This window comes from Triplophysa rosa, linkage group LG7 (assembly GCF_024868665.1).
Source record: "Triplophysa rosa linkage group LG7, Trosa_1v2, whole genome shotgun sequence".
Taxonomy (NCBI): Eukaryota; Metazoa; Chordata; class Actinopteri; order Cypriniformes; family Nemacheilidae; genus Triplophysa; species Triplophysa rosa.
Genome location: NC_079896.1, coordinates 10,627,170 through 10,653,074, shown reverse-complemented (window position 1 = coordinate 10,653,074; position 25,905 = coordinate 10,627,170). Strand labels below are relative to the sequence as shown.

General features: G+C 36.2%; 1 protein-coding gene across 2 annotated transcripts in view; it reads left to right on the top strand.

Annotated features, from left to right (window-relative positions):
- ddr2a (discoidin domain receptor tyrosine kinase 2a) overlaps nucleotides 1-24,537 on the top strand; it is a 30,378-nt gene extending 5,841 nt beyond the window's left edge. Inside the window, exons 2-17 of one of the 2 annotated variants that reach the window (XM_057337935.1) lie at nucleotides 5,087-5,194; nucleotides 13,714-13,816; nucleotides 14,166-14,400; nucleotides 15,427-15,574; nucleotides 16,736-16,838; nucleotides 17,927-18,110; nucleotides 18,382-18,622; nucleotides 18,893-18,952; nucleotides 19,069-19,205; nucleotides 20,524-20,689; nucleotides 20,822-21,048; nucleotides 21,461-21,588; nucleotides 21,755-21,952; nucleotides 23,011-23,245; nucleotides 23,436-23,585; nucleotides 23,671-24,537. In XM_057337935.1, the coding sequence (XP_057193918.1) occupies nucleotides 5,113-5,194; nucleotides 13,714-13,816; nucleotides 14,166-14,400; nucleotides 15,427-15,574; nucleotides 16,736-16,838; nucleotides 17,927-18,110; nucleotides 18,382-18,622; nucleotides 18,893-18,952; nucleotides 19,069-19,205; nucleotides 20,524-20,689; nucleotides 20,822-21,048; nucleotides 21,461-21,588; nucleotides 21,755-21,952; nucleotides 23,011-23,245; nucleotides 23,436-23,585; nucleotides 23,671-23,802 (2,529 nt within the window). In that variant the 5' untranslated portion in view covers nucleotides 5,087-5,112 and the 3' untranslated portion in view covers nucleotides 23,803-24,537. Of the gene's footprint in view, nucleotides 1-5,086; nucleotides 5,195-13,713; nucleotides 13,817-14,165; nucleotides 14,401-15,426; nucleotides 15,575-16,735; nucleotides 16,839-17,926; nucleotides 18,111-18,381; nucleotides 18,623-18,892; nucleotides 18,953-19,068; nucleotides 19,206-20,472; nucleotides 20,690-20,821; nucleotides 21,049-21,460; nucleotides 21,589-21,754; nucleotides 21,953-23,010; nucleotides 23,246-23,435; nucleotides 23,586-23,670 lie in introns of both variants that reach the window. The other variant, XM_057337933.1, reaches the window with a different exon arrangement.
- Nucleotides 24,538-25,905: the final 1,368 nt, after the last annotated feature.

Below are 25,905 nucleotides of genomic sequence, written 5' to 3'. Positions count from 1 at the left end.
TATATGATTCATAGTATTCATTTAATTGATGCCAATTAAATAGGATTAAAGGAAATACCTACTTCTGAACTACCTCTAGATTGTCTTCTCAAGTTATTTGACTGGGTCGTGACAGCTTCACAATGCAGTATACCACTAGCATACACACACACTCACTTGCAGCATTGGTTTTAGACACAAACCCTCTTATTACTTCCCCCGTTGTGCCTCGTCGCCCGTGTCCCCCTCAATCATTTTCATCTGTCTGTTTCCAAAATCACTCAGTGCGAACGCCATGAAACGTGACATGAGGAATGGCCTCAGAGGGCTGGTACCAATTTCAAACACCACAGGCCTTTTAATCATATAGTATGCTGTAAATGTGTGGAGCACATATGAAGGGCCCAGTGGCAGCATTCCAGTATTTCCATATGTTAACTAAAGTTTCAATGTGACCTAGATAATGTACTCTGTTCACACTCTGTCTGGAATATGTTCCAGGATAAAAAGAGAAAAACCTAAACTACTACATGTTTTGTGCAGTATGAGAATATTTCAGTTGCCTTTGAAGCTAATAAACTTTCTCTATAACAAAAATCTTCATAGACTTGTCAGAATATGGAAATAATACTGTTCTTAACTGATGATCTCTCAAAAGATCTTGCTGAAATGGGCTGTTGATTAAGTGTTAAATAGTGCTTGGAAGTTAGGAATGTGACTTTGGGATACGCTGGCAAAATAACACACCAAAGAATCCTCTCCCCACTGTGCTCTAACCCCAGTATGCACTGCAGAGAGTATTTGAGGGTCCGTGTAACCCAGGTCATGACTGCTCATTCCCCTCTAGACTTGGAAGTTCACACAGAGGTTTGCAGAGTCACACATGTTAACAAAACAGGACTCTCCCTGCCTGAAAAGACAAAGAACATTATAAGAACCACCAAAAAAAAGTAACAACTGTGTACTTAAAGAGACCTAAAAAAACCCTTCCTTTCTTTTGTCTAGCCAAAATACAATGTTTTGAAGATATTAGTTCTTGAAAATATATTTTTGCATTGATACAGTATATACCTAACTGGGACGAGTTAGTTAGAAAATGACAGCAAAAATGGCAAAGAAAAGGGAAGCTGAGACAAGGCTATATAATAAATTTTAGGGCCACTCTATACGTGCATAACATTTAAATGACTAGTCACCCCATGAGGGAGGTCTTACTGTGCATTATTTCCATAGTGAATGTTCAAAAAACGTGTTGTATTACGTCTGTTTAATCTTTAACGGCCTTGAAAGATCTTTTTAAAAGCACAAACTGAAATGAGACAGAAAGGGCTGAAATATGCCTGATCTCTACATGCTCATAACACACTTATACTCGAGTGCTGTGAGGAACGTTTTGTTTGGCTGATGATGAAAACTTTTCCTGGATTTTTAAAGCATCCAACAGAGATCCAACGTCACATTTGTTCCAGCATTAAAGTCTTTAATCTGAATATGTATAACTTGAATGAATATGTGTGTTGTTGTTTAAGTTAAAGGTGTCCTGAACTGGCCTTTTTTATTGTTTTATACTGTTGTCTGAGGTCTACTTATGACGTTCGCGTGGTTTTTACATTCAAAAACATCAAAATCAATAATTAATAGGCTATTTTCTACCCCGGTTTTGAGGCTGGCTCAAGAAACACTCGGTTTTTAAAGGCGGGCCGAATTGAAGACTTGGAAGTAAACGCCCCCTGCTATGATTGGATAACAGTTCCAAAAGACAGCAGTGTGCCCTGTTATGTACATTTCTGTGTCTCATTGACAAGCTACGTGCTTAGTTGGAGCTTTCTGTAAACTTGGTTAGACACGTAGGTTACACATAATCAGGACATATAAAGCGATCTCTAACAAAGCAATAGTAACGCATCGTACATATATTTTTACTCGCATAAGATTCCAGTCGGATTCAATATTGACGGCACAGCATTGCTTTTTCATTTCAGTCTCTCTGCAAATCCAGCATCGACATGTGCCTTGTTTACAAAGGAATCCACGGTGAAATGCAGCGAACAAACGCTCAATGTTTTACCCACGTGAGCTGGAACGTCTTTAAAAATAAACTTCAACCACGCATTCCTAATATCAGAATCCGAAGGAAGCAACTGTGTTCTTCCACAACCAGGTGCTGCACAATGTTGCATGTGTGTTGCTTGGTCGCTTTAAATAAAAATAACAGTGAAAGAAGTCCTCACTTTTGCACATATGACACGGGGATAGCCGCTCTCGAGAGCACTTCACTAAAGTGACAGGGTTGCCAGATCTTCACAGAAAAAAATAAGCAAATAAAGACAAGACGAAAATAAACCTTAAAATGCAAATTGTTTTTATATTTTATAAGACCAACTGACCATAAGACCTAAGTGCCAAGGCTTTTTGATCTAAGACCAAATAATAAGCATAAAAGCGCTTAATAATAACGAACATGGCAACACTGCAAATGTCTATCAGTGGTAGTTTAGTTTAAACTGACGGACAAAACAAATATTTAGCCGAAAAATATGTCGCTATGGTAACCAGTTTGTCAATCATCACAAATGTGGGAGTGTGTACTATGTGTACATGGCTAAAGTCATTCGCCAAGCAGTGGGCGGGACTAGAGAAGCAGTCGTTGATATTCTTCTGTGGAGGCGGTGTTCAACCTATCAATGACGTCATTGAAAGGTACATTCGCTGGGCATGGTGTCAATAAAAGTTGTCATTTCATTAACAAAGACGTCTTCAGTTCTGACACTTACAGGATGTTCGTTTGAATACGATGAGCTTTTATATAACAAAAGCTCAGGTTAAAATTGATTTCTTAATTCATGACACCTTTAAGTTAAGCAAAGTACTGTTTAGTTTACTTAATAGTACCATTTCATTAACTTTTACCTTTAGTTCATTGTATATATGCAGTATGGGAGTTATGTTGTGATCAATATTTTGTCATCTTTATTGTGGTGTAGTCACCCTGAAGCCAATGTACAATAGAAATCTTGAGGTCTCACCCCTCCTATGCTATGTGATCTTATGGACTGTTTCTAAACTATTCAAAGTCGTCCATTCAAAAAGAGTTTTATTCAATAAAACCGTAGTTTTGCAATAAAATAACTTATTTCTGATATTTGCATATGCCTTTAGATCAATTTTACGAACAAGAGAAACAAATTCACTTAAGGGAGCCTAAACTCTTGAACAGCAGTGTATAAAATCTGTTCATTTTCTCCTGTCTTCCTGTTCGTGTTGCATAACCCATCATGAATCATGTGGGTCATATGCAGTTAAAAACAAGTGAGTAATCCTGCACTTGTTTACAATCCTGCAGGAACCTCCAATTTTCCCTTTATAATTAAAACCATTTTAGTCAGCTGTGGAGGTTTTTATGAGACTATTTAAGATCTATATTAGGATATAAATCATCATGGAAACAAGGATGTGCTATTAGTGAGTTCTGTCAAATGACATATGAAGTACGTAATCACCCGAGTACCATATAGAGTGTATGCAGTTAAGTTGGTCAGATTTTGTTTGATGAAGGGATCTACCGTACACTGTCAAAAATGGTCAAAAATGTAACCAAGCTGTCACACAAATTTAATGAATTTAATGTGCAACACAAATTTAGTAAATAATAAGCTCTCCTCACTCATCAAAAACATTTACAGCGCAGCTGTAACACGTCAGAGGAGAACTTGCCCTCCCGGCTGAGACTGGTTTCTCCCAAGTTTTTTTCACCATTTATTCATCATTGGAGTTTTGGCTTGCTTACCGGGAGACTGCTGATATTAGATTAGGTCAGGGTTCATAAACATTGCTTTATTAGAATGGTCTTACTCTTTCTATACCATGGCATGTACTGTATACTGTATTCTACCCTTTTCTGTGTTTTTCTTTCTGTTTTGTTTTCTTCCTGTAAAGCTCCTTTGAAACAATGCAACATTGTAAAAAGCCCTTTATAAATAAAATGGAATCGAACTGAGGTGGTACCCTTTTAAAAAGTACACTTTGTACCTAAAGAGTTTATATTAGTACCCCAGAGGTACATATTGGTGCCAAATGTGACAGCTTGGTACATTTTTTGACCATTTTTTTCTGTGTAGGATTCACCCCATGAACTAAATGACTAGATATACTGTAGAAGTAGGAATGCGAACGTCACCTGGCTAGAAGCTTTGCATGCTGGTTAGAAATGTTGTCTGACTTTAGGTTGTGTAATAACTGAGTATTCTAATTGTAAGGGAAAAGACATCTTGACTGGACTGGTCATTTTTACTGGCACTAACACATTATCTGAGGTAATGTCTGACCTACAGTCACACTCTTCATTCACGGGTCACTTGTATCAAAAAATAAACATGTATGGAAAATATTGTACCTTTCAGACAAAGAAACTAACCAGTTTTGTGTTTACTAACCTTGAAATAAATCATCTTCCTGGATGAGTGAAAACAAATGGAACCTAGTTTTGTTGTGCATAAATGTCTGCGTACAAAGGAGACCTTCATAAACAACTCTACTGATGGTCAGTTCTTGACGTAAAAGCATATTTCTTTCTTTGAAATGAGTTTTTTTGGCTCTAGCCACAATGCTTTGTGAGGTTTTCCCTACAGTTTGTTTGATGGAGTAAAGTCAGTGCATTAATGAATAAATGGAAACTCCATTATTCACTGCAGGCAATTATTGCATCTTTATTGACCGCGTTAAAACCATACCCTCATTAAACAAAATGTTTTCCTATTAAAATGTGTCATGAATTTTGACACGAAAAAAAAACAAAAAAAATGAAATAATGAGAACCAGCCATTTGAAAGCAGTTCCCATGTGACCCATAATATAAAATACGACATGAGTATTAGATTATTAGCTAAGGTGTATGGGCATGTGGTGAAATGCTGTTGGTTCAAATCTCAGTTTGGAAATATCCTTAGAAGTAACAACACTGCCCTTGAGCCTGGGCTGAACTCTTGTTGGATTGCTCGGGTATACTGGAGATGAATTATGTGGGCTACTGTTGGAGCGACTCATAGATTTCCAAGAATTTCTACATTAGGTTTTCTAATCCTCTAAAACTCTGTTCCTCATTCTCCAGGAGTGAACGTCCCGTCTCCATTTGAGATGAAGCAGCTTTGGAAGATGCTCTTTCCGCTCCTTATTCTCCTGTACCTATTGGGAGCTGTCCGATCTCAAGTAAATCCAGGTAAATATGCTGCTCTCTTTGAATGATTGTAAAGCACAACACTAGTTACCAGTTACCAGCAGATCCTTAAAGGGACAGTTCACCCAAAAAGAAAAATCCTGTCATCATTTATTTACCTTCATGTCTTGTATGTGTCTGGAAGAGAATGGAAGATATTTTGAGAAATGTCTCAGTGGGTTTGTGTCCAATGGAAGTCAATGGGTGTCAATGTTGTTTGGTTACCAAATTTTCTTCAAAATATCTTCTTTTGTGTTCAGCAGATGAAAGAAAGTCACACAGGTTTTAAATGACAACAGGGTGAGTAAATGATGACAGAATTTTCATTTTTGGTGAACTATGACTTTAACTTGTAGTTCATAATAGTATATTGATAGAACAGCCAGAGTAGTGGGGACATCGATGACAGAAATTAGCTATGAGGTTAAACTCAAAACCATGTTTGAAAATATATGAGACAAGTCACTGTGGAAATCGGTTGTTGTTGTGCTGCCACTAACAGCCAGCCTGTGGTAAAAGCATCAGATTTTATTCTTCAAAAATGTTTTTTTTAGGTCAGCATGCTGCAATCTGCATTGTTATTCTTGATGAAGTAAATCACTTGTAGAGGTTTAGTAGTTCATCTCAAACTCATAGACATCAGCATGAGAAGTTCTGAATAAGGTTTGGAAGAGACTCCATTCTTCCATTCTGGATCTCATGGTTCTTGCTTTTTTATCTGTGTCTTTCAACTCTAACTCTTTTCACTCTAGCATGGGTGGTTTGCGGGGAGGAAAGTGTGATGTCAATGTGAGGTTCAATTATATTTTACAAGAAAACCAAAAGCCAGCTCACGGTGAGAAGCCATACTGTAGAGACTTAAGCAAAAATCTGGATGGCAGATAATACCACCATGGCCAGAGGCAATTTCATCTGGGATCCCCCAGGATGAAAACCACATTGTGTTCTTGTACTACATGGGTCTTTATAGGGATAGTTCATCCAAAAATAAAAATTCTGTCATTATTTATTTATCGTCACGTCAATCCAAAGCTGTATGACGTTTTAGTATTCTGCAGAACACAAAAGAAGATATTTTGAAGAATGTTGGTAACCAAACAACATTGGGCCCCATTGACTTCCATTGTATGGACTATGGACACAAAACCACTTAGACGATCTTGAAAATATCTTCTTTTGTGTTTCACAGAAAGAAAGTCACGTTACAGGTTTTGACTAAACTGAGGGTGAATAAATGAATGATGACAAAATGTAAATATTTAGGTGAACTATCCCATTCAGCAAAAGTTTAGCTTGAAAAAGTCTGGATTTGTAGTGTTGTTTGAGGTTCAGTAGCACGCCGATGCAATAAGTCAAGGAATGCATAATGTTCTTTACTGCTTTCTTTTATAGATGTATTGTGCTTTAGTGTATATGAGAGGAGGATACCAGTCCATCCATATTATTTAATTGTCCCTTTGCTTGGTCAGACTACAAAGTAATGTTTGGCTTGTTACAAAGTCAACACATACTATGTAAAATGCTTTGTTAAAAAAATTGGTTTGTGTGGTTTATGCTCAAGGAGTCAGAATTGTTTAAAAAGTCTTTAGATGGACTGCGGTATAGACAAAAATAACAGAATTATAGTCAGCTGTGCCTTTGCTGCCTAAATGTTCTTGTTACTTACTAGAACTGTGAGTTGAGAGACAAGTGTGAAAATGGACTATAAAATTCTTGCCCACTTTAATTTCTGAGGCTAATTTTCTCATGAGCTGCATGTGGCTGCTGCACCGTACAGTACATGTTGACTAATAGATGGTGGATGATCAAATAGTGCCTTATCTTTAATCTTTAACAAACGTGCCAGGATCAACTCATGTTTCTTTATTTTTTTTCTGAAAGAGGTTGATATATGACAGTTTATAAAAAGGTGCCATTGGTTAAAGGGGTCATATGGCGCGAATACGTGTTTTTCTGTGTCTTTAGTGTGTTATAAGTTGCCCATGCATGTGTTAGACACGTAAAATTGCAAAAATTTAAGTGTCGGAACAAAAGATGCATTCTATCTAAAAGCGAATGCTCACCCAGACCTGCCTGAAACGCCTCGTGTAACCACACCCCCACAAATCTACATCAGTGCGTGGTATGATTTTACTAAGACCGCCCAAATGTATACGCAAGTAAGGTGGGCGTACCTGTCAGTACAATTGCTTTGGAACCTGATGTTCCAAATATGGTAAGAAATGTTACATTTCCATCACACGCTTGCAGTATTCGACCAATCACCACGCACTGGTTGACTGGCCAATCATAGCACACCTCGCTTTTCAGAGCGATGAGCTGTGTTAAAATCTGCGCGTTTCAGAGAGGCGGGGCAAAGAGGAGATACAAACATGCACGGACAGCGTTTTTGAACCTTAAATCGTGTATACACATTACATTACATCTAAAACAAACGATAATATTCGTTTTAGCCGTGTCATATGACCCCTTTAACATTTAAGCGTAGTAGCTACATTCTGGCTTTGTGAAAAACGTTTAACTTGGTAAACGTTTCACTTATTGAGCAATTGCTTTCTTATGACAAATCGCTTCATTGTTTTCTAATTTCTTTGTAAGTCATTTTGGATAAAAGCGTCTGCTAAACGCCTAAATGTAAATGTAGTTAACAAAAGAAGATATTTTGAAGAATGTTGGTAACCAAACAACGTTGGGCCCCATTGTCTTCCATTGTATGAACAGTGGACACAAAACCACTGAGAGGATTTTGAAAACAATACGAACTAACAATGTGCAACATGTCTACAAAATGTTTTTTTTGTGTGTGTTAATTTGACCAAATACCTAATATATGTTTTAAATCAAACGTAGTCATAATAAAGATTAACAAATGCTGTGAAAATATTGAGCTAATTGTTGGTTCATGTTAGCTAAATAACTAATGTTAATCAATGGAACCTTATTGTAAACTGTTACCATTTTATATAATTTAAAAAGGTTACAAATATTATCCTTATACACAGAATAAATGTGATATGAGTTTTTTAATTATTAAAAAAGTCCAAAATTTGTCACCCAGAACTATACTTTTTTAAACTGCTTTACTAATATTTTATCATTAAATTATGTTTACTTAACATTTTTATAAAATAATAAATTGTATAGTTATGACCTTAAGATCGGAAATAAAAAAATGTTTATCATCAGATATATTGCATTGTCTTTCTGAAACCTTGAATTATTGCCATAATTCATTGTTATTGGTCACCCTCTTTGTTTGTCACTCGGTTTCGCAAATTTCCAACCAATAAAAAACATGTAAAAGTGTTTGTCAATTTGACAACACAGTATTTAATTATTTAAAAAGTACAGTGTTTTTCCATTTCCTGGAAAACAGTGAATTTGGATATGTGAGGTTTCAGAAGGACCGCGGTGACATGAAAGTCAATATGATGACATTCATTGCCATTCTTTAACACACTCTCAGAAAAAAGGTACAAAAGCTGTTACTGGGACGGAAGTCTTTAAACAAAGTCCCAATATTTACAATTTAGGTACCAGTGTGCACCTTTGAGGTACTTATATAAACAGTTTAGGTGCAAAAGTGTTCTTTTTGAAAGGGTACCACCCCAGAGAAAGCTTTTGCACCTTTTTTTCTGTGAATAAACTTTTCAGTGTTTGCTCAAATCGACACTACTACAAAGAGTTCCTTTAGCAATACATCACGGTATCCCAAGTAAAGAAACTGAATATTATTGCTTCCCGTCCCAAATCTTCAGTTAAGAGTTGTTTTACAGGCTAGTGGTTAATAAAGAAAGAACAGCATGCAAAAGGAGTGATGAAATGTAATGGGACAGAATCCATCAGTCAGACCTCATTGAACTGCGTGTGAGATCGTTGAGGATCTGACCTTGCTTTGAGTATATTATTGAATGTAGTAGGAGAGCAAGCGTGATTGTTTACAATGGATTCAACAATCAGACTGGAGTCTGTGGCTTGTACATACCAGACATTTTGACAACAGGAAAGTAAATTGAATCGGCTATTATTTCTTTTTTCTTTCGTTTTTGCTCCAGAGTGTTTTTTCTTTTGTAGTTATTTGTTTCTTCAGTTCTTAACTCGTGTCTTTCTCACATGACCTCAACACAGAACTGCATGTATAAATATATAAAGTTTATGTTTCAGACGCTCAAAAGCTTTTCTCCAAAGGTGATGAATTTCCGATTCTTTCCGGAGAGAGAGACTGCCACACACTTTAACCCCCGTAAATATCTGTTCTGCTCCTTTATATTTCCGCTGGAAAGAAGAATTTTTTTTCCTACTTCTGGAAAAGTGTGCTGCAGAACTTTCCTCTGTTTAAAATTCCCAAAGACTGTAGTTATACCATCCTACTCTCTCCTTTTTTCCACTTTGAGTAATAGACTCCTGCTTTTTTTCTCTCATGTAAAAAAGAAAGGAACTGTAAGTGCCACTCCTAACGGTTTACACATAATTACATGTGTGTGCATGTTTGTGTACATGTGTGTAAGGTTTTGGAGCCTGCACTTAGAAAGCAAACACTGAGAAACAAACGTGCCATTCACAAGGTATTACAGATGGAAAAAATGCATTGGCGAGGGGGGAATAAGCATCACTTTGACCAATGAATTACTGCAGGAGCCTAAAGTGGCCAATAAGAAAAGAGAGAGAGGAAGAACCGTTAACCACCATCCCTCTTCAAACAGCGTTTAGTGTTTTTCCACCTTTCTGAAGTGAGGGATATTTATAGGCTCAGTAACTGAACGTTTACACTATCTGATACTGAAGTTGTAACAGTCCATGCATGAAGGGTAGGGAAAAAAACGTTAAGAGCTGTCAGTATGGTGAAAACCTTTGCTTAAAAAAAACTCTTTTTCATTTTTAATTTAATTTAAGAAGGTTGACATTTGCATAGAATTGCCTGTTATTTTTTGTGTTAACTAGTGAATTTAGCATATATAATAGTCCTCACTACTAGAAACAGATGTGCATAAAAAAGTACAAATCTTTTTCTAGACTTTAACAAGGCAACTTACACTAGACTAAACCATATATTTAGTATATATATTTTTATAGTATGTGTGGTCCTGAGGATTGAACCCACAATCTTGGAATTTTCGTTGAGCTACAGGAACACCAGGAACACCTTATAGGAATGACATAAATCTCTGACTGCTATTTTTTAGACCGTATGTCAACACACAGTTGGCTCTGTGTCTGCAGCTTCACTGTCCTGGGCCTTTGCAAGACTTCTGATTCCTTCATGTGGCACTCCTGTGCCAATTGTGTAACACTGCTTTGCCTGCATTCACAAAGCTCTGACAACTCTCCACTAAATTACGATAACACGCGCATACGCTTCAAATGTTTGAGACCACACTGGAAAATGGTGCTTTCTAAATCGGGAAATAAACAGAAAGTATTATGCTTTTGCAAAGTTATGACAAAAGATATATTTATATTTAAGACTTTTTACTATTTTGTGTCACTGTCAAACTGTGACATTCGGCAAGTTAAAGGGATAGTTCACCCAAAAATAAGAATTCTGTCATCATTTACTCACCTTCGAGTTGTCCAAATCTGTATAAATGTCTTTGTTCTGATTAACACAAAGAAGGATATTTGGAAGAATGTTTATAACCTAACAGTTCTTGGACCCCGTAGACTACCATAGTAGGAAAAAATACTTTATCATTTCTTTTCTTCTGTCGAACACAAAAGAACATATTTTGAAGAATGTAGGAAAGCAAATAGTTGTGGGCACTTTTGACTAACATTGTAATTTTTCCTACTAGTCAATGGGGTGCAAGAACTGTTTGGTTACTGACATTCTTCCAAATATCTTTCTTTCTGCTTAGCAGAACAAAGAAATGTATACAAGTTTGGAACAATATGAGGGTGAGTAAATGATGACAGAATTCTTATTTTTGGGTGAACTATCCCTTTAACTACTTTGAATGAAATCTCAGATTTTCAATTTTAAAGTTACACTGATAGTTTTGTATATTGACAAATTCAAACACACTTATGACAAATCATAACTATTTTGTAATTCATCATTTGATTTTAATACAATCTACTCACACTCCATTGACAGTTAGCTTTGGGGTGTGGTTAGGGGTGGAGCTTCATTTTTTACGTTTTGAATATAAATTGTGTGTTTTCACAAATATGTAATCACCAGCTAAAATATATTGAAAATATGTGTCTTTGAGTATAATTTTATGTGTTAAAGAACCAGAGAGAGAGAGAGAAAGAGAGAGAGAGCAAGATGGGGGAGGAGGATGTCTTTATTTTACATCTGGAAGAGCTTTTTGTTGGGCGATTCGGCTCGATTTGGATTATATCAGCTCATCATTGCCAAAACCAAGCCTCTGAGGTTTCCCCCATCTTGACTTTTAAGCAAACATTTGGAGGAGAGACAGAAAAAAAATGAAAAGGGAGACAAAAAGTCCTTCACCACTATCCTTGCTATTGCTGGCAGGTTCACAAAGGCTATTTTGTTGAAATGGAGGGGCCAATAGGAGTGTCCTTCTAAACTCACATGTCCGGACCTTCACACTGACACTCAAAGAGAGAGATATTTAGAGAGATCAAGAGAGTTTATTAAATGCCATGCCACACGATGACCGTATTAAATGATGTTTAAATCAAAATATAAAGGAATGTTTCTTAGACATATACAGTTCAATCAAAAGGATAGACGGTACCATTCAGCCGGTGGTCAAAAAACATGTTTTCTTCCGTTTAGACAAGGGCTCTTCAAGACAAATCCTATCTTCTTATTGCTTTCTCACAGAGCAATTCTGATTGTATATGTAAATTTAAGCATGTATAACTAATCATGTTTGTGTGGTATTTTTATCAAAGTTTCTGAAGATGGAAGGTTCAATATTATTTTATTGCTTCTCTGTTGCTCAACCAGTCCTGACCTACAATATTTACTATTATAAACAGAACATTTACAGTAAATAACTGTAATCGGGAAGAAACATAACAACCATTAGAACAAAACACAATCATCAGAACATCTTTTAATACTTTTATACTTGAAAAGCGTAAAAACTGAAACAGGAAGTGCTTATGTTGATTTCTTAAGGCTAATTCACATTTATTCAACAAACACATTTTGGACAATGTTCTATATTTTAATAATAATAGTAAATATAATAGTAAATATTTTGAATCATTTAAAAATAAAGAAATATCTTTATTAAATATAATAGTAAATATTTAAAATGTTTATATAACATATATTAAATATAATTTTAAATATTAGTAAATAAATACAACACTAAATAAATAACTATAATAGTAAATATTTAAAATATTTAAGCAAAACTTTTAAAAACAAACAAAAAACTCTCTTATTTCTTGCAACATATGTTTGTTATAGTCTGAGTCTGTAAATATTTTCTATTCTTCTTTGTGCATTTTTGCACCTGCATAGAATATTTTTCTCAGCACTCATGAAATTGTGTATCCAAATCTAATATATAAACAATGAATCATAATAATAAAAAGCAAGTGATTTTTTAAATTTCTTTAAAGGTCTGGTTGAACGCGCAGTTTCTGCCAATCTCGTATTAATCTTGAGTACCTCTAGAGTATTATTGCATACTTTGTATCTTCGAAGAGTATTTAGTTTGATCACATTTATAAAAGATAGATATAGCTTTACGATTATTTCTGAAAACAGACGACATCCTGGGGGTGTGCTGGCCGCGGGGGAGGAACTAAATCACGAGCACACAATACATCATCACATTATCCCTGCATAACTGTTTTGATTCACTATAAGTTTGTGTCGTTTACATTATGCACGTACGCGCCGATTGCCAACAAAACACAGACATATGACTTAGTTTCACTTACCGCGTGCGGTTCATGTCTGACATCTTTTAGTGCTGGGACCGCTCCATCTATCAGTTTCAAACGATATGCAAATCCAGCATTATATCCACCGTTTATATAACATCCATCACTGAAATGCCCTGAACAAACAAACACACCTCAACTTCTCTCACTATCGCAAGAGTAACGAGCTGCAGCTGCAGGCCAACAGGGCAGCCAATCTTGATGGTAAGCGGGTCTTCCTATCCCTCGGCGGTTGACACATGAGCACGCTATTTCATTCGCCTTGCCGTGGGCGTGCTTTTCCGGGTGAATTGCCCAATAAGGGACTAAGAAAAGTTGTTACAAAACGGTTTTTCATGTTCGAAAAAACTTTCCGAAACCTATACGAACCTTGGGGGAGTGTATCGAGACAGAAATACTACGTAATACGCCCAACTCATTTTTTGACAAGTTGACCATGTTAAGCATGAGAAGACACCACGTTTAACATAGTAAAGAACTCAGAATGCATGAAACAGCGTTAAACCCCCTCTGTAACTATCCAATCTAAGCAACAACAAAAAAAGAGAACTTTCAGAAAATGAGTTTTGGATTAATAATGTTGCCTGTTGTTGCTATAGCTAAAAGCTTTTATTTCTAATCACTGTATTTTATTTATTTATTTCCAGGTGTGTGTCGCTCTCCATTAGGAATGTCCGGAGGACAGATCTTAGATGAAGACATCTCAGCTACTAGTCAGTGGTCCGACTCCACTGCTGCAAAATATGGCAGGTATGAGCACACATGCCTTCTAAACACACACAGACACATTGTTTTTTTTCATGAGCGGCATTGCAGGTTATCTTAGTGGGAGCAAACCACATCTGAGCAAATGTGGGTGGCCTCTTCCCAGCCTCACTAGAATAATATAATTATGCTTCCCCCATAAAATGATACTGTCTTTCCCCTCAGTCTAATCCTTCCCATCAACACTCTTCTCATTCACACAACATTAACAGCTTTAGACTAATTTATGAGGGAGCACTGAGGCCAAAGACCCATCCTCGCTGTAAATGAATTCCATGTGTTTTTATTTTCCTCTATTTGCATCTCTGAATTTACTTTGTGTCGTTCATGTTAGATTGGACTGTGAGGAGGGCGATGGTGCCTGGTGTCCTGAGACACCGCCAGGTGAACCAGAGAATCTGAAAGAGTTCCTGCAGATAGACCTTCGTTCTCTGCACTTCATCACTCTGGTGGGTACGCAGGGGCGTCACGCCGGAGGCATGGGGAACGAGTTTGCCCAGATGTACAAGATCAAATACAGCCGTGATGGTAGCCGCTGGATCTCATGGCGCAACCGGCAGGGCAAAGAGGTTTGTACCGCTAATGCCCACTCTTGTGTTCCAACCAATGACAGCCCAGCAACATGTCACTTTGCATGTATAGCCACATAAAATGTACTTGACTTGAAAACAAATGATGATCTATCTAAACAACTTTTTTAAGTTCAAATACTTTTAAAATGAGATGTAAAAAGGATAGTATTTTAATTCTCTCATCATTTATTTACCCTCACGCCATTCAAAACCTTTAAATGACGCTTTCTTTGGACCAAAAAAGATGTTTTGAGAAATGGTTTTGTGTTAGAAGTCAATGGGGGCCACTGTTATCTGGTTACCAATGATCTTCAAAATATCTTCTGTGTTCAGCAGAATAAAGAAAGTCACACATGTTTGAAAGCTGAGTAAATTATAAAAGAATTTAAATTTTTGGGTAACTGTCCCTTTAACAATGGTTAGGAATGCATTACACAGTATGTCTCAGTAAAACCTCTGGTGTGTCCTCTTACAATCATTGTAAAAACATTGCTTGTGCCTAAAGTTGTTTTAACTAGAAAATCTAATATATCCTTTATACCATTAATCAAACGTTATTTACTTACAACTCCATTTTGATCTGGAGAGCACACACTAAAAATATCCAGTTAAAAAAATGATTTTATTAAAAATATTTCATTAAATAATTTTTTTTCTTGTAAAATAACATGGTTTCTCTGTTTTTCTCATACATTTGCAGAAATTGTAAGCTTTTTCAGAAATTTTACGGTTTTTGACAGTATTTCAAAAATACACCAATCCTGCAAAAAAATAAGTCAATTTTCTGGCAGCTGGGGTGCCAGAAATATACCATAAAAATAAGTTTTCCGTAACGTGTTTTTCCTGTAAATTTGCCGTCTTCTACTGCAATTTGCCGTTTTTGATCGTATTTCAACAATGTGAAAATACTGTTAATAAAATTGTAAAATTCTGTAAAATTACCTTCTACAGTGCAACAGAAAACTACATTTGTATGTGATGTCGATACAGTATGTCAATAGTATTGGATCTTCTGTTTTGAAGGTGATTGAGGGGAACAGGAATGCCCATGACATTGTTCTGAAGGACTTTGAGCCACCCATCATCGCACGTTTTGTCCGCTTCATGCCTGTCATCGATCACTCCATGAACGTTTGCATGCGTGTGGAACTGTACGGCTGTGAGTGGCTGGGTAAGTCCAAATCAATCAGTGAATTCAATTATTCATTTAAATCGCCTGACTCTATATCAAATAGTTGTTTGAATAAAGTTAAGATTGAATCTTTTTGTTATTAGTACAGCTAGAATCAGAATATTAAGTGTTAACTGTAATGCTGGGATTGCAGTAATAACTTCCATTAAAAGTTTAAAGTTTATACAAAAATATGATGAATTAGACCATATTTGTCATGATACCCTCGGGAGAGAACCCAATTGCAGGCAGCAGGGAATTAAGGGGTTAACAAATAAGATTTATTAATAAAACACAAAACAAGGGCCCACGGGGGGGGGGATGGGGTGGTGGGGGGGTAAAACAATAATACAGTAAACAGGAACACAGACTGACTACACTAAACTAACAGAGACTACAACACTTGGTAAGACTACAACAGAACTAATACTAAACTAGATTTACTTGACTTGACAGAATAATCACAAACAGGAACACGAGCGTGGGTACCAGTAAATGGCAATGAACAAGGCACAGGGGTATATCCACAGACAAGCACGAGTGAAACACACACAATGACCGAACACAGGACAATGAAACATGAGGACTATTTAAAGGGGAGCAAATCAAGAGGGAACAGGTGCGGGACATGAACTAATTAACAAGTAATAACGAGACGAAAGGTCGGAAACAGAGACGAGACCTGGAGAGAGAGAGTATGGCGGTCCAAAAGATCCAAGACTGTCTCTCTCCACATGAAACAAGGGATCCTGCCAAGATTCTGCCACAAGACCAAGAAATACCTGACATGATGAGGCAGAATCATGACAATATTTCATCAGTAAATTCGAATTATTTATTTTCATTAACATCTACCTAGTTTCTTCTAACAAACACTGAATTATAATATTTAAAGGGTCATTATGTATAGGCTAATTATGTACTGCAATTTAACAGCAACATTTTAGTAAGAGCCACAATAGCAATCATGTACAACTCTTAAACTCTCAATGTCAATCTTAGAGTCAATATGACAGCTGCTCTGGATCTCAAATGGCAATTATAACACAAGTGTTGCAAAATAGTAAAAAATTGTAGACACACGAGATATGTGGGTTATATTTCGTTCTTAGTTTGTAACTTTAGTTATTCTGCGTAATGTCATTCTGTTGCTCTTTCTAGATGGCTTGGTTTCATATAATGCTCCGCTCGGCCAGCAGATGACTTTCAATGGACAGAATGTTTTCCTCAATGACTCTGTGTATGATGGAGCCATGAGTTACAGGTTAGTAACTCCAGGAGCGGTGACGTAACAAACCAATTAATGTGTTTTCTGTAAATGTGTTGCTATAATCCTTCAGAATAGTTTAACAAGAAATAACACAATTATTTCTTACTTAAGAATATCAGTATATATCTTTTCCACTGGCAAAATAGCAACTGGCACTGGGAAAATCTGATCCCAGATCAGTAATGTAAGACACACATACAGATTGGAGCTGCCTTGTTTTTGCCTGATTGCTATGGTGACGGCAGCGCTCCAGGATGGGCAAGGGTCACAGTGGTAGAAGTTGACTCATTGCTTCCTGAACAGTACCTTCCATGACACAGTGCAAAGTGTGTTTACATTGTGTGTGTGTGTGTGTGTGTGTGTGCGTGCGTGCGTGCGTGCGTGCGCGCGCGTGTGCGTGCGTGCGTGTGTGCGTGCGTGTGTGTGTGTGTGTGTGTGTGAGAGAGAGAGAGAGAGAGAGAGAGAGAGTAAGAACTAGAAAAAGTACACAAAGTAAAACCTCACACATTTATAGTCATTAAACTACCACAACAGAAACAAGTGTCATTGCTGGGGATAAACAAGATGTTGTTTTATTAATATAATTCTGCCATCTAGTGGTGATTTTGGATAAGCAGCTCTGATACGCCAATCCAATGCAAAACCTTAAAGGGATAGTTCACTCAAAAATGAAAATTATTTCACCATTTGTTCACCCTCATGTCATTCCAAACCTGTATGACTTTCTTTCTTCTGCAGAACACAAAAGATGATATTTTGAAGAACGTTGCTAACCAAACAACACTGGGCTTCATTGATTTCCATTGTTTGGACACAAACCCACACTGAGACATTTCTTAAAATATTCTAATTTGTGTTCCACAAGTCATATACAGACATGGGGATAAATAAATGATGGCCTAATTTTTATTTTGTATTATCCCTTTAATAATTTTTTTTGTTTAGAAGTCATGATGCATTACCATAAATCTTAACTTCTTTGTTATATTTCTTTGCATTTAGAATAACACAAAATATTATTTTTTATGTAATAAAAACTGCAGCAGAAACAGAAATCAGCATGCTTTATTTTTCTCTTGCAGTATGACAGAAGGTCTTGGACAGCTGACAGATGGTATGTCTGGCCTAGATGATTTTACACACAGTCATGTGTACAACGTATGGCCTGGATATGATTACGTCGGCTGGACCAATGAGAGTTTCCCCAATGGTTTTGTTGAGATCATTTTTGAATTTGACCGCATCCGCAATTTCACCACCATGAAGGTATGTACGTAGATTTTGTGGCTGTCATGTCTTACATTTCTAGTTGCCTCTTCATTTATGTATATTTTATATATGCTTCTAGAGAGTGAAATTATATGAATTATGTATTAAAAGGTACAGTCCATAATTTCTAAAACAATGTACAAGAATAAATTAGAAATTAGGGAGTGTTGCCATTTCCTAGTTGCATAGTTTCTAAACTAAAATGAAACTTATGAATGCATTTATTTTGATCATAACATCATTTTCTGTACTGTGTAATCCCAAACAGGTACACTGCAACAACATGTTCTCACAAAGGGTGAAGACCTTTCAAAAGGGGGTGTGTTATTTCCGCTCCGAGTCGGACTGGGAGGCCACGCCCGTATCTTTCAGCCCTGTGATGGACGATGTCAATCCTAGTGCCCGCTTTGTCACCGTGTCTCTCTACAATCACATGGCCAGTGCTATTAAGTGCCAGTACTACTTTTCTGACATCTGGATGATGTTCAGTGAAATCACCTTCCAGTCAGGTCAGAGCAATTTTTGAGAATTATCTTTTACATTCAACCGTGGCTCATGTCCAGCTCCAATGTGGACACATAATATAATAAAACAAACCAACTATTCCAAATCTTATGAAGTAATTTGATATGAAGTTTAGCATATTAAAAATTTCCAAACCACTGGATTGTGAATAAATTGCTCAGTAAAATTTGTCAGACGGATCAAGCTCCCTGTCCATCTCCATGATTTTACAAAAGCGTGGTCGTTCTCACTGTTTGAACATCCTGTGATTTCAGATACAGCAATGTACAACACAACCTTGGCTCCACCTATAACTGGCCCTCCAAGACAACCTGGTCAGATTTCCCACCGTCCCTGATTCACTCATTTCTTGCATTTAAATACAAGTACCCCTCATCTCTCCTGAGTGTCCTGTCATCAATAGCTACCTTTCTCTCTATCCCCTTCTTAGGGGATAACCCCACCCACAAAGTAGATGACAGCAACACCCGGATCCTGATTGGCTGCTTGGTGGCCATCATCTTCATCTTAGTGGCCATTATTGTTATTATTCTATGGAGACAAGTGTGGCAAAAGATGCTTGAGAAGGTGAGAGAGTTTAAATGAACCTTTTGTAAACCACACATCCTCTGAACCCAGTGTGTAAATATTTGGAAATGCATTAAATAATGTGAACTAACAATGAACAATATATTTATTGCAGTATATAAATCAGTATATTTTATAATTACAGAATTTATCTTTGTTAATGTTAGTTAAAGGACTAGTTCACCAAAAAACGAAAATTCTGTCATCATTTACTCACCCTCAAGTTGTTTCGAGCCTGTATAAATGTTGTTGTTTTGCTGAACGCATAAACATAATTTGGAAGAATGCTTTTAACTTAACAGTTCTGGGGCACTATTAACTACCATAGTAGGAAAAAATCTAATATGGCAATCAATGGTGACCCAGAATTGTTTTGTTTCCCAACATCCTTTAAAATATCAAATTTTGTCTTATACATAACAAATAAATGTATACAGGTTTAAAACCAAGTGAGCGTGAGTTAAGCCCATTGCACATTGAGTCCGAAATTTCCGCACGTTAAAAAATAAATACGACCTCACGTTGTGTCAATCACATTTACACACTGCCTCCGATATTTTCGTCCGTCATAAAAAATTCGGACCGGGTTCGATTTTCTGCGTTTTTCGCATCCGTCAAGCATTTTGAGTGGCCTTTTTTAACAATTCAGAGAACACCGTACAAACGAGAGGCAAATCCGAAAAAAACGCATACGAAAATTTTGGTGCAAAGACCTTAAATGTTGACAGAATTTTTATTTTTGGATGAACTATCCCTATACAAATATAGTTAATTGTTTGTTCATGTTAGTTGTACATTGTAATGTTAACAGATACAACGTTTTATTTTTAAATTCATGTAATTTATGTTAACTAATGTTAATGAATGGAACCTTATTGTAAAGTGCAGTATTTTTTACCATATTTTGTGTACTATAATAATGCATTTTTCACAATAGTATTATTCTCAGCTTTGTTTTCCAATGATTTTCCCTCAAGATCGCCGTGGAAAATTCTATTAAAAAGTCCCTAGATTTTGTATGGACTTGTCTGAAAAGTCCTCAATTTCACTATGACTCCATATGATGTCATTGTCTCTGAATGTTCCCATATGAACTTTCCACTCTGTGCATGTCCTTTACAAAGAGAGAGGGAGTGAAGAAAAAATTGCAATGAAGAATAATCCTAACTGTTGCTATTGCATTGCAGACTAAATATATTTCACATTGGCACAGTAAAGCAGCAAACTATAAGTTGTGGCCTTCTTAACTAAACATCCTTCATTTCAGGTGTCTCGGAGGATGCTGGACGATGAACTAACTGCTAGTCTGTCAATACAGAGTGAGACCTTCACATATAACAACAACAACAACACTTCTTCAGTGTCCAGTGAGCAGGAATCTAACTCCACCTATGAGCGCATCTTCCCTCTGGGACCCGACTACCAGGAGCCGTCACGTCTGGTCCGCAAACTGCCTGAGTTCTCCCAAACATCAGAGGATGCTGGTGAGTCCAAGGCATTGTATGAATTTATTTGAATTCACCAATACTTGCTAATTACCAAATTATTATTTTAACATAAACACACAGCAGGCTTTACTGACCAATCAGCATCAATTTGTTTAACTTTTTCTGCAGCATCGACCAGTACAGCTTCCAAGACTCCTCAGGCCAGTACACAAGAGGGCGTCCCACATTACGCTGAGGCCGACATTGTCAACTTGCAGGGGGTGACGGGGGGAAACACGTATGCTGTTCCGGCACTTACCATGGATCTACTGTCAGGGAAGGATGTTGTTGTTGAAGAGTTTCCAAGGAAACTGCTCACCTTTAAAGAAAAGCTGGGAGAGGGGCAGTTTGGAGAGGTCTGTTCTATATTTGTTCTGCAGAATACTTTGATTTCTTAGAACTCGCTTTAATAAGATTTAATAGGACTCACCCTCGTGTCATTCCAAACCTGTGAGACTTACTTTCTTCTGCAGAACACAAAAGATGATGTTTTGGACAATCGTGATGAACATAATTGGCTCCCATTGACTTTCATTATACACTAAACCACTGAGACATTTCTCAAAATATCTTTTGTGTTCCACAGAAAAATAAAAATCATGCAGATTTGAGGTATTTGTATTCAATGTGTGAACTAACCCTTTAACTATCCCTTTATGACAAATGTCCTGGATGATTCTTTGTAATGGATTTATGTAACAGTGATTTTAATGCAAATGTATGAAGAATATTTTAAAAAACTGAATATCTTTTTTTGTTTGTTGTCAGGTGCATTTATGTGAAGCAGAAGGAATGCAAGATTTTATGGATGAGGACTTCTCCTTTGATGTCACTGAAAACCAAACAGTGCTTGTTGCAGTTAAGATGCTTCGAGCGGATGCAAATAAAAATGCCAGGTTTGATAAAGCAAATGTCACAGTTATTGTTCTTTTAAATGCCTGTAAGTACAAATAAAATAACACCCATTCTTACCTTGATGATCCACAGTTGTACAGTTCAGTAATATATTCAGTAATATAAATTTAGCCCCAGTTAAATTATTATCACTTTTCCCCCCTACAGGAATGATTTCTTGAAGGAGATAAAGATCATGTCGCGGTTGAAAGACCCCAACATTATCCGGCTCCTGGCGGTGTGTATGAGCTCAGACCCTCTGTGCATGATCACTGAGTACATGGAGAACGGAGATCTCAATCAGTTCCTGTCCCGCCATGAGGCCGAGGGTATGATCGCTCTACTCAGCAATGCTCCCACAGTCAGGTAGATATTCTAACAAAGCATCTACCAACAACATTGAAGAAATGGGTTAAAGTTTGTGAGTAACACTGTAAAAAAACTCCCATAAAAAACAGCTGGGGCGACAGAAATGAAACTGTAAAATAACAGTTTTCCCTGTCAAATTACATGTTTCCCTGTTTTTCTTGTAAATTTGCGATCTTTTCTGTAACTTTACGTTTTTGACCGTATTTTTAAAAATACATAAAAAATCTGTTAAAACAGAAAAATTCCTTAAAATTGAAAAAAAAACTGTAAAAAATACAGTGTAGCTAACTTCAACAAGCAACAATACTTTTTTATTCTTCATCTCAGTACATATATTTTAGTATACTTCCGAAAACCTTTAATGTCCTAAAACACAGTACATTTTAAAATGATTAAATACTGTATTGTCAAAGTTGACAAACACTTTTTGATACATTTTATTGGTTCAATATTTGCAAAACCCAGTGTCAAAAATAAAGGGTGACTAATAATGATGATTTATGTAAAAAAAAACATGAAATATGGAGATGCAAGGTTTCAGAAGGACAACAGTGACATGTTGCATTTTGTTTTCATGTACAATGACGTAACATAAACTAACTGTATTTGTAAGAACTATTATTAACAAAGACTAATAAATGCTATAAAAATATGTTGCTCATTGTTAGTTCATGTTAGCTAAAAACTAATGTTAATAATAAATAAATGAGATCTTATTGCAAAGTGTTAACAATTAAAGTTGAATCATTTATATTATATTTTAATATTTATTAAATATTACATAACTATATACAGTACATTATATAATATATTGTATTATTATGGTATAATTGTATAATGTATGTAAACATTTTGTTCTGTGGTAAGTACTTATGTAATTAAGACTTAATTAAAGAGTAAATAAAATATCAAATGGTACAATGGTATAAAGGTTCAAATAAATACTCCTATTATCTTCTTATTATAGGTTAAAATTATATAAAATTGCAGTCAGCAAGCTAAACAGGATTTTCAAGATGATGATGACACAATTTATTTTTTACTGTCTTTCTCAGCTATAGTAACATACACCACATGGCCACACAGATCGCTTCAGGCATGAAGTATCTCTCCTCGCTAAACTTTGTGCATCGGGATTTGGCCACTCGCAACTGCCTAGTGGGAAAGAATTACACGATCAAGATCGCAGACTTTGGCATGAGTAGGAACCTGTATAGCGGAGACTACTACCGCATCCAGGGCAGAGCTGTACTGCCCATCCGCTGGATGTCCTGGGAGAGCATTCTTCTGGTGAGACTCACATCCCTAACCTAGAAATACAATAAATCAAACTGTGATTCATTTGAACGATTCCTGAAAGTACATCATCATAGATGCACAGTCAGATATTACATTGCATTTTTTTATTTTAATCTGGGAAGAACAATCAAACACAGTATGTCTACATACATTGACACATTATGAATTCTGTCCACCGCAGGGGAAATTCACTACATCCAGTGACGTATGGGCTTTTGGCGTGACCCTTTGGGAGATGCTCACCTTCTGCAAAGAGCAGCCGTACTCACAGCTATCAGATGAGCAGGTCATTGAAAACACAGGGGAGTTCTTTCGGGATCAGAGGAGACAGGTACAGGAATGCTTTTTTTGATCTTATCACGCCTCAAAAGCTTAAGTTTGGTATTTAACTGCTGTGAGTATATTATTATCGTCAGATATACCTACCCCAGCCACCAATGTGTCCTGACCCCATCTACAAGCTCATGTTGAGCTGCTGGAACAGGAACACCAAAGAGCGTCCATGCTTCCAGGAGATTCATCGCACCCTACTGGAGTGCAAACCATAGTATCCACTTATGTGCCAACCGCATGGCACTTCCATAGACTTTCAGTGCCCACAGGACTCCAATTGACCAGGCACTTATATCTTCCCATCATATATCCATAATTGTTCTGTTGCAGTTTGGACAAATGATTGAATTATGCAGGGTTATTTTTTACATTGCCCCCCGAGTGACTTTGGCTGAAATGTAATGAACGGGCAGCACTAGGCCCAGAAATGTAGCAATGAATTTTGGCACCTTTAATTCAGAAGAATTGGATTTTTATACACTGTGTATTTTCTTCAAGTACCCTACTTTTAAATGATGTTAAATAGAAAAAAAGCTCAAGTAAAAAGGATAAAACAAACAGACATTGGCAATGGTGTGCCTTATGTGAGTATTTCCATGTTGTTTTCCGTATTTTAAGGCAGAAGACAGCTTGAATGTAAATAAAAATGTTTTTTAATTGACATTCAGATTTACCTTTGGTTTTGTTGTGATGTCTCAAAATTTGCATACGATCATCTCATTTTTGAAAAATCTAAACATACTTTGTTTTACCTTTTTCCTCTGTAGTAAGCGGAATTTTTTTTTCAACCAAGTTAGTTCACAATCACAGAAGTATATTTATCTGTTTTTTTACAGAATAGCAAAACCAGTTTATAAAACCAATTCAATTTTTTTAATTGATCAAAACTCATTTTTTGAGTGACATTGTAAAATGTAAAATATTGGCATTTTGCAACTACCTATATATTGTGTTAATATTTAAATGTATTGCATTGTGTACTTTTCCTCTTTTTATTCTGAATTCTTTTTGGTGAAAATAGTGTTTATTTAAAACTTGTAATATTGAAATCTGTGTTTTCTTTTCTCTTTTATTGTCTTGGGTTAAAACCATTTTTGACATTTCAGCATTCTCATTTTTATTTGTAAAATCTATGAATTTACATAATTTACAGAAATGACTTTCTTATGATATTTGCATGAACTTGGATGAAATCCAATGTAGTAATATTACTTTGTCGTTTTGTTTTATGCCATTTGTAGTAGAATTATAAAAGTAGACCAAAGGGAGCAATACTAATTATCACCAGTTTAATTTTGAGTAGGCTATGCATTGAAAATATGAAAGATGAAAATAAGCTTATTTTAAAGCTGTTTTAAAGCAGTCTTATTTTTATATCAGAGTATATTCATATAGGGTGGCGTTGATGAGTGAAGTGTTGTTGGATAAATACTGGATCAGATGCACTGTGATGGTTTACAGTATGTTGTGATATGTTTTTGCATGTGCAAAGTGCTGCAAATGGGATACACGGAAATCTTATTTGCAATTGAGTAACTTGTATACTTGTAAATCTTTTGTATGGTGATTGTATAGGCTGTAATATTGACCAATTGTGCACCTTTTGTTGTCAGTTGAGATATCTGCCAATCCTTAAGAAGTGATTCAGTTGTGGGTATAAAAATCTCTGGCAATCGTCTATGTATAGCTGAATTTTAACATTCTTGACATGGCTTATTAAGTTGCATTATAAGTATGCTTTATTTCTTTATGCACTTTTCATGGGTTTAATTGTTTTATCAGCTGGTTTTCTGGCAGCTGGGGCGCAGTTTTGAAGTTTACTTTCTTCAAACATTACATTTTATTACCCACAAGGTAAATAAACTCATTTTCTCTAAGTTCTACCGCAATGATGAGAAAAAGAACTGGACCTCTTTGTTCATAGCAAAATATTCATCTTTAACTCCTTTGTCATTGGATTCTGTCTTTATACGCTCAGAACTTTTTTCTGTACTCTTTTTATATCAACCTTGACTTTTACTAGTATTGTACATTCTAGGGAACTGTACATATAATACATTTAATAAATTGATCAATCTTGAAAATTGTTATCTAAACATTTTCGAATTAATAAAGCACTTATCTGATGCTGACAGAAACCGTATTAAAGCATATAAACAGCTGCCAAATTAAAGCGTGTGTATTTGTGTGTATGTATAAATGATTCATTACATAAGAAAGATTAAGAAGTGTTAACTGAATTGGACAATTGTGTAGAATGTTGTTATGGACGTATTAACACAGCACATATTTTACTCAAAGTTATTCTTGTTAGATAC